The sequence below is a fragment of the Triticum aestivum genome, chromosome 7A, assembly GCF_018294505.1.
Source record: "Triticum aestivum cultivar Chinese Spring chromosome 7A, IWGSC CS RefSeq v2.1, whole genome shotgun sequence".
In the NCBI taxonomy this organism is placed as follows: domain Eukaryota; kingdom Viridiplantae; phylum Streptophyta; class Magnoliopsida; order Poales; family Poaceae; genus Triticum; species Triticum aestivum.
Genome location: NC_057812.1, coordinates 214,615,390 through 214,624,714, shown reverse-complemented (window position 1 = coordinate 214,624,714; position 9,325 = coordinate 214,615,390). Strand labels below are relative to the sequence as shown.

At 43.7% G+C, this 9,325-nt stretch overlaps 1 protein-coding gene and 1 non-coding gene across 4 annotated transcripts; one reads left to right on the top strand and one right to left on the bottom strand.

Annotated features, from left to right (window-relative positions):
• Nucleotides 1-302: 302 nt before the first annotated feature.
• On the top strand, nucleotides 303-5,601 carry LOC123151040 (DNA-directed RNA polymerase III subunit RPC8). Of its 3 annotated transcripts, XM_044570824.1 has the most exons (9): nucleotides 303-683; nucleotides 924-1,237; nucleotides 2,161-2,319; nucleotides 2,444-2,539; nucleotides 3,185-3,272; nucleotides 4,672-4,735; nucleotides 4,872-4,941; nucleotides 5,018-5,107; nucleotides 5,241-5,601. In XM_044570824.1, exons 3-9 carry the CDS (start codon nucleotides 2,209-2,211, stop codon nucleotides 5,352-5,354), a joined length of 633 nt encoding a protein of 210 aa, XP_044426759.1. In that variant the 5' UTR covers nucleotides 303-683; nucleotides 924-1,237; nucleotides 2,161-2,208; the 3' UTR covers nucleotides 5,355-5,601. The 3 variants fall into 3 exon arrangements, with proteins under 3 accessions (XP_044426759.1, XP_044426757.1, XP_044426758.1); XM_044570822.1 differs by lacking the exon at nucleotides 924-1,237; XM_044570823.1 differs by lacking the exon at nucleotides 303-683 and having other exon boundaries at nucleotides 695-1,237.
• Nucleotides 5,602-6,185: 584 nt separating this feature from the next.
• On the bottom strand, nucleotides 6,186-6,259 carry TRNAT-AGU (transfer RNA threonine (anticodon AGU)). The gene has a single exon. It is a non-coding gene; the product is annotated as a tRNA-Thr (tRNA).
• Nucleotides 6,260-9,325: the final 3,066 nt, after the last annotated feature.

Here is a 9,325-nt window from a genome sequence, read left to right as displayed (position 1 = left end):
GGCGTGGGCAGTCCCAATGAGTGATTGGTAGGTTTCAGAAAACACCTCTTCCATCTTGTCATGATTTGTGAGGATCTCATCTCCGTGCCTAATATGAGTAATGAAGTTTTTAGCACGCCTTCCGTTCGCTACAGCCTGGAAGAATTTGGAGTTGGCATCGCCCTCTTTCAGCCACCGAAATCTGGATCTTTGCCTGTCAATGGTACGCTCAAGGGAGGCCAGTCCCACCAGAAAGTGTTTCAGCGTGCGCCTTAACCATAGCTCAGATTCTGTCAGATGCCTAGCCTCCTGCGCCTTGTCAAATCTGTTGTCACCCCCTCGCTGCAAAGCCAATATCGCAGCCGTTTTTTTTTTCAGCGCCCGCGCTCGTCCACCCGAGCTCCCGCGCTCCCACTCCGCACTCTTCCCCCAGGCGGCGGCGACCGCGCCACCGTCCCCCTCCGCCGGAGCTCGCCGACGCCCTCCTCCCTCCTCCCCGTCCCCATCTCTCCCTCTGTCGGCGCGCCTATCCCTACCGCCTCGCACAGCCGCCCGCCGCCGCACCACCCCCACCAGCCGTCACTCCGCGGTTCGCAGCCCGCCTCCCGAACCCCATCTCTCCCCGCCACGCCTCCCCCGTCCGCCACCCCCGTCCGCCATCTCTGCCCTGTCGCCTCCCCAGACAGTTGCAGAACCCTCCCGAGGTAAGGTTTCTCCCTTTTCTTTTTCAAGTTCATGGTGGATTGACTCTATATGATGCAATTTTCCTGTGTATACTGTATAATGTATATGCATATATGGTTGAATTTTTGCGCATGTGAATTTGATTATACATCTATTGGTGAATATGTGATGGAATTTTTATGCATACATTATGGAATTTGTGAGGGCATGTATGTTCAAATTGATGATGTGCATAGGCGATGCAATTTTTCTGCATATAGGATGGGATTTCTGATTATATAGAGATAAAAAAGAAGTAGAGGCTGAGAAATATGGCAATTGCTGGAGTTGGGGGCTTTTTTGGGGCTCAAAAAGTAGGGTAGCACTACTAGGCCTTTAAGGCCTCCTGCTGGAGATGCTCTTACTTTCTTGCTGCCTCCAAGTGGCGTGTCCCCATTCTTTTGTTGGACTTCAGCCACTGACATAAGCAGGAGAGGGGGGGGGGGGGGGGGGCAGTTGCCGTTCCTACGGCGCGAGGAATGGCGTGACACGTGGGGGACACGCGGTGGAGCAAGTGGAAGCGTCGACGACTCTGGTAAGATGAACTGCACTGGAAACTTTCAGTCCATACTGGTAACCGACTAGGGGCATGTACAATGGTACTATCTTGGGAGTGCCAGATAGGATAAATGATGAGGTGGAGGAGAGAGAACTCTTAAGAAAAGGCTTGTCTTCTCTTATTTAAGAGAAGACGAAAGGTGATCTCTTAGCACAATATGTGTCACCACATTTTTAGGAATGTCTAGTTATTGAAGATAAGGCTAAGAGATGACCCATTGTAGACATATTTTTTTGTCATCTCTAAATTACATGCAAAACTTAAGATAAGACTATCTTATCAACCATTGTACATGGCCTAGGAAAATGACTGGTTTATAAACTTCGGCCTATCCAGGATTGTCTCCCAGTAGAGTCGGTAAAGAGTACAGACTAGAGTGTATATGGTAGAGGACTAGGTATAGTTGTGTATAGGGTGTAGGGTACTTGAGTATGAAGTACCACCTGCACCTTCCTCAAATTGTTTCCTTCTAAGTTCTAACCAGATTAATTATAAATAAACTAAGAGTTTAAGTGATTGAATTTCATTGAAAAGAACTTCAATCATTAAAGAGTGGACAAACATTTTGAGTAAAGAACGCGCATACCAACTTAGGGAAATATGTCTACTTTGAACAATCATCATTTATCCCATTAGTTTGTTTATATCAGTTCTGGTGTTGAAAATTCAGTCAAAGTAGGCAATTATTTGATGTACTCATCGGTTCACTCAATTCGGTTTATCTTTTATGAACATTTACTTGGGTATTCCCCTGTTTTACTTTGTAAGTATTGTGGATATGTGGCTCTCAACGTTGTAGCTTATATCTGTTTCAAATATGCAACGGTTGCGGCTCTCAATTTTAAATTATGCATTGGTGGCTTGTTAGGTAGATCATGGTTAGACATTTTTTCTTGCAGCTTATCCAGGCTTTAATATTTTCCTGGCTCCGGTACTGGACGTGAAGGATGTTTGTTCTGAGCCAGATCGAGCACAACCTGCCCATGCCTCCGCACTTGCTGAATCGCCCTCTCGTTGACGCCATCAAGGCCGAGCTTGAGAGGCTCTTCCTGGATAAGGTAGTGTGAACTTGGTCACATTATCACCAGTGCATGGCAAGATTTTGTTTACACTACTGGAATTCTGTTCCACTCGATTGTTCTTAATTGTATTTCGCAATCTGTGTTTGGACTTGTACTGCAGGTGGTTGCAAATCTCGGTCTCTGCGTGTCCGTCTATGACATCCTTGCCGTTGAAGGTGGATTCATCTTTCCTGGAGAGGGCTGCTCGACGTATAAAGTAATTTGTGCTATCATTTTGCCATTCATTATCTGTTAAGGGATGTGAGATGTTGTATGTTGTTTAGTGTATGCTCTGTAAACTTTGTACAAGGTCAAGGCTTAAGGGTGACTACATTGTTTGTGCAATTGAGTTGAATACCTAAAATTCCAGTATGTTTTTAGTTCTTTCCTGTGCAGTTTATCACTGGTGTTCATGTAGTTACCCCAGAGCCTTTCTTAGTAGTGCTTAGCATTTGATTGTTGTGCTTACATAGAACTGGAACTTTTGGGATTAATACGACATGTTGATCACTAAGATAGTTTGTCTCTTGACATTAAACTGTTTAATAGCAGTTTAAAAAAACTACAGTTTTGAACAGGAGTAGTTCCCCCAATCTGTACTTATTTAACTGACTATTCCAGTTTGCCTTGCTGTAAGTTAATGCTGATTATTTCTCTGCCTCAAGTGCGTAGTCTTGTCTTTTCCTAGGTAGTGTGCTACTCTTTGTGAATGACTCATTATAGATAGCATGCCAAACTTCCACCATGGATGCACTCTCTTCCGGCATTGCTGTTAGTACAAATTTTGTGACCTCGTAATTCGAGGCTTTACACATTTTGCAGTTCATGTTTATGTTCCCTTCATTTTCCCCATCCTGGACAGGTTTCCTTTAGGTTATTGATGTTTAGGCCCTTTATTGGGGAGGTTCTTGTTGGGAAGATCAGCGGATATGATGAGAAGGGATTGCAAGGTGACTTAGTTATTTTCTCATTGGCCTTTTGTTTGCTAATTGGTTTACAACCTGCTGTAACCCCTTTCTCAATTCATGCCTATTTTTTTGTTGAAATATGTGCAGTTTCAGCAAATTATTCAGAATATTAAATCCTAGTTCTAACATAGTATGAGTGTAATAACAACATATATATGAATTACATACGGGTGCTACTGTTAAAATTCAGAGCAACTACCAAAATTATATACATGAATTACTTGATTAACCAAACCTGTGCTCACTGTCATCTTGCGGATGTCACTAATTAGAGATAAATTCAGTTCTAGTGCCTTTAAAATTTCCACCAACAAGTAGATTGTTATTCCTTACAAAGGATAAATAGCAGTGATAAGATGAACACTACTAAGCAAGTCAAGTGCAGATATTAAGCAAGAATAACAGAGGCACACACCAGGTTCTGAAGTTCTGTTCTATATAGTACTATCAGTTGCAGCTATTCATTTGCTCTCAAATAAATTCTAGTTGCAGGTCAAACTCAACAAACTAGTTAAATCATTTAGATAGCAAGTAGAATAAACAAGAACAATCACTTCCGTCGACAGCACTCGAAGTTGTTGTGTCGATGAGGCAAGGCATGTCGGGTTGACACTGTCCCAGAAAACCTTTACGCCGATGTACCGCGGAGTTGTTAGCGAGCCCTCGGAGATACAATGCTGCTCCACGGACCGGGGCACACCGAGAGGAATCGAGGAGCGGGAGGTCGCTGCTCAAAGCCAACACGCGTACAGGCCAAGCATGCGAGCACCAGATAGGACACCAACTTGTTGCTGCACACTGAGTTGAACCGGAAGGAACTTGATGCTCCAATTCTGTTTTCCTCTAGGAGAGAAGGTGTCTGACTTAGATGGAGTATGCCACCGCTGCACAGCGGCCGCCGCACGGCTCGCACCGAGCCTGGAGTGGGGATCAGATCGATCCCCCTTTACCAGGTCTCCATGGTTGCCTGACAACTTTATCTTTTCTCTCCTCTCTCCTTTATCTACAGAATTTCGAATTTCTTTACGTCAATAAAATTGGGAAATTCATAGAAAACGCTCAAAGTATACAACATTCTGCAGGGGAACTTTTCGCAATTCTCTTAGAGAAATAAACCAAGCTTAGTATTTCATTGTAGACTCCCGGATTTCATTTTCTTGTAAGCATGTACATTTAATTGACTCCTGCTGACATGTTTCTTCCTCTTTTCAACTATGTTGGAGTATTGGTACTTTGTATGCCCACAAGATTTAAATAATCCATGCTCCCATCCTGTTCTGGGAACTATTAAAAATGTTATTACTATGTAATTCTGTGACATTTGTGAAGCTGTACCCGCAAAATGGTGGGCTTTAACTGCTATACTGTTTTCCTTGTTCAGTTTCACTTGATTTTTTCACCGATATATGCATCCCGGGACACTTGATGCAGTTTGGCACAGTGAGGTAACACATTGATCTGTTTGGATTTTATTTTGCAGTACACAGGCCTCTAGTATTATTTGCAAATTGAGGTGTAGTTTATTTACCATTTTATCTCCAGGTTATATTGTGTCTCATTTCTTTGTTCATATGTATCCAGGGGGGAAGATGGTAGGTGGGCGTTGAAGACTGAAGATGGTGATGAACTTCATCTTGACATTGATGATGAGGTTAATCCCAAGCAATTACTATTTCATATAGTCCCTAGCCACAAAAAGGCTTACGACCATCGCAATCTCTATGCAGATACGATTCTTGGCATCTAGCATAAAATACCCACCTATACCAGTTGAGCAAAAGGAGGATGACAAGCCATTTGCTCCAATGCAGATCAATGTATGTCTTCTTCCTTGTGTGTGTATTATCATATAGAGATACAGCGTGCACTGCACTGGCAGCACAGCAAACTTGAATGCATCTACCGATGGCTGCACAGCTGATTAATTGGAGTAAATTAACCCTTTTACAGGGGAGTATTAAAGGAGATGGTCTTGGCCTTCTTGCTTGGTGGGCGGCAGTAGAGGGCGAGGAAGAGGAACAGGGTGAGGGAGATGGTGAGGGTGAGGAAGAGCAAGAGCAATAGCAGCAAAGTTGTTTCTGGTAACTCTCTGTGTAACTAGAAGTTTAGACCATAAGCTAGGTGGCATGCTAGAAACTTGTAATGGCTGTTAGGAATTGATGATCTGCTGCTGCACAGTTTGTGGTAACACTGGCAAGCAAGCAAGCAAAGAAGAAGAATGGCCAGATTTGAAGTGGAAAACATAGGGCACTGTGAGACATCTCATCCTAGTTGAACTTGCAACGATCGATGGCTATTTCCCAGTTGATAACTGATAAAAATCCTAATCATGTTTGAACTAGAGACAGACAGGGTGCAAACAAATAGGAGTACGTCGGAAGCAGAGAGGTACATGCACATATGAATAACTTTTACTCCATCTGTTCCATATTAGTTGCCGCTAAAACGGATATTGATACATTCGCTTCAGTGACGACTAATATGAAATGGAGGGAGTACATCAGAACTTTGCCTCATTTTGACATCGGCAAGAGTAGAGAGAGCACCACACGGCTCCCCTTCTTACCAAACATGATAACCAGCAAATAGACGTCTAAAGAAAAGCATATAAAAGAAAGTTATGCAAGTAGAAAACGCAAAAGGAAAAACTTATGATTTTATATACTCCCTCCGTTCCAAAATAAATGACCCAACTTTATACTAACTTTAGTACAAAGTTGGGTCATCTATTTTGAAACGGAGGGAGTAGAAGAAAAGCAAACGAGAGGGAACCATGGATTTTTTAAAAAGAATACTGCTTTCATTGAGAGTTGAACTCAAGACCTCCCTTTTTTTAAAAGAATACTGCTTTCATTGAGAGTTGAACTCAAGACCTCCCTTTTTTTAAAAAAATACTGCTTTCATTGAGAGTTGAACTCAAGACCTCCCGATTACTAAACGGGTGCTCTAACCAACTGAGCTATGAAAGCTGTGATGAAATTATTTCGGGTTTATACCTAACATTATTTTACACTGATCCAACGGATCCTGGCATGCATCACTGTAGCAACATCCTTGTCCTGTCCAAAACCACTTGTCATTTTGGTGACAATGTATTGTACTGCTAAAAAAATTAAACTGGCTATTGTTGTTATTTGGATCGGTCAGTACTTCCTTTTCTAGAATTCATTTCAGAGAGGGCCGCTTTAGCCAATTCAAAAGGGCAAAAAGATATTGAAATTATAGATGTGGTTGAAGTGCGTGTGCCTCTCTGATATGACCATTACATACTTACATCCAGCTTAATTAACTACCCTCGAAACACACGGAATAGCCAGACAATAAAGACAGATACGCTCCGTGGTGATCTGCATGGTGGAACACCACCGGTAGAAGCTGCCAAACTGCAAAAGAAATCTGCCGTGTCGTCCTTCTCGCTGGCAACCGGCGACCTGGCGCCAGGAGCGTTGTCTTTTTTTTATATATATATAAACAAGGCAAGAGACTTCCATTTCATTAATTATGAAGAAGGTTTAGACATAAGCCGCAAAACGGCAAAAACAAAAGAAAAAGACTACTCTCGCGACATAAGAGTACTCAGATGACTGGCTCCAGCCAGCATTCAAAGATGGGCCTCCTCTTTGATCTTCGCAACGACGACGGTGGTCGGGGTCGCTGTGTTGCGGAACACTCTCCCGTTTCGCTCCTTTCAAATTTTCAACGAGACAAGCATAATAACCAAGATAAATCGCCTTCTTGATGTGGCCTCCATAGAGGATCGTTTTGAGCCACCAATCATGAATAGAGACCTCGTGCCGCCAAGCCACCGTAGATTGGCCGTGAATGCCAAGCCAAGCGATGATTTCATTCCAAACTTGGGCGTTGAATCTACACTGGAAGAGAAGGTGAGCAGCTGACTCCTGAACCTGCTTGTAAAAGGGGGTATAGGCCGCAATTCGGTCATCCCTGCAGTTTCAACTGATCGGCCGTCCACACGTGATTTTGAATGATCAACCAAGCAAAAAAATTGCACTTCGGCGGAGCCCAAGTCTTCTAGATCCTGGTAAAGGTCGGACTGAGAACTTGTCCCGCAAACTACGTCATGTAAGCGGTGGCCACAGAATATTCATCACTAGAAGTGAATTTCCAATGTATCATGTCCTTCCTGTCCAAGCTGACAATAACATATTGTAGCATCCACCAAAGAGTGGCGAACTCCTAGATATGGGTCAAAGAGAGGCCCTGACTAGTGTCGATCTGCCTTATCCAGAAGTTGTAATCAAGCGCCTTGCTGACCAAACACACCTTTCTTTTAGATATCTCAAAGATTTTGGGCGCGACATCTTTGGGTCGGAGACCATTAAGCCATGGCGATTCCCAAAATTTTGCCTTTTGCCATCACCAATGGTCACAGTCGTGAATGACGTGAATAGATCTCTGTCAGCATCACTACAAGGTGTCTCCATTCTGGCCCAAGTCTTAGGGGGGTCGGCCCACTTGAACCAAAGCCAGTGAAGTCAAAGAGCGGTCGCAAATTTCTTGAGGTTTAGCACACCCAGGCCGCCATAAATCTTGGGCTTGCAGACTAGATTCTAGTTAACCTTACATTTGCCGCCATACACCTTGTCGCGGCCTGCCCAAATAGGCATGTCTCAGGCTATCGATTTTCTTCCAAACTTCAACTGGGATATCCAGAGGTGTTAGATGATAGATTGCTATGGTCATGAGGACCACTTTGACCAAGATGATGTGTCCAGGGGCAGCCACATGCATAGCCGACCAAGGTGGGAGCTTGCCCGCAATCTTGTCCTCAAGGTACTGGAAATGGATGCACTTTAGCCTCGTGACTGAAAGAGGAAGGCCAAGGTACCGCAAAGGAAAAGAGGTCCAGACAGCAGGGAAGACCCGAAGGATGTCATCAAGGTCGATGTTGGCACAAGGATGGGCGCAACCAAACTTTGGTTACAGTTGGTGACAATGCCGGGGACATCACCAAAGGAGTTCAGTGTCGAGGCCAGAAGCTGAATGTCTTCTTTGATTGGTGCAACGAAGGAGCGTTGTCCTTCTCGCCCGCAGCGGGACTTTTCCAGCGCTTGATCTGGGCCTTAAACCTCCCCTCGGGTTCATTCCAGTTTGCGGGATTTCAAGTGTCTGAACCTATCCGAACACTTTAAGTGAGCAGCATTGGATGACTAAAAATTTCTGGGCCATTTGACCCGAACATTTACATTCAATTGGTGATTTGCATTGGAGTTGACCTAAGCTTATAACGATCAACGTTATACACCTCAACGTCCCCTTCCAACTAAAACATGTTGGGGACACCTCGAAGTTAAGGACAACTCCAATGTGGTACATCAAAACAGACACACCAAATGTTTGCGGACATGTCCGGACGTGTCCGGGGACAGGCGAGCGGTAGTTGGCCATCCAACCATATTCATCAAATGTTCGTCCCTTGTCCAATGAAGAGAGGAGAGAAGGGGGTAGAGAAGATTTGTGAGTGGGTCTAAGGTTTGGTTGTAGCGTGTCCAAGCTCCCCCAAACCACTTCCACATTTGATACTCCCTCAATTTTTATATACAAGGCCACAAACTCAAATTACAGGTACCAATGTAAAATTTAATGTCTGCTTTGAAAGTTAGTTTTTCTATCTGTTTACTGGGATCATTAATACCCCACATGCATGCAAGAAAACTGAGTGGAGGAAGTAGCTCACTTTCATTATGACTGCATGCATGCAATTATTAAACAGGTTGCTAGTACGAAAAAATATCATTAATTTTGCCTCGATTACTGTTGGTGGCCTTATATAGATGCAAAATGTATATTTCATAGTGGTCTTGTATATAAAAATGAAGGGAGTACCTATTTGTGGGATTTTGGACATTATCCGTGTCCACGGACATTTGATGTACCCCGTTGGATGATAAAAGGTGCCTGAACCGCCCACTGTAAACATTATAAGCGATTTGGTGTACCCGTCGCACATGCCCTAAAAGTTAGCATGTAGGTTTTTGATTAAAATAATCTCATATACCTTCTTGTGAGTGGGG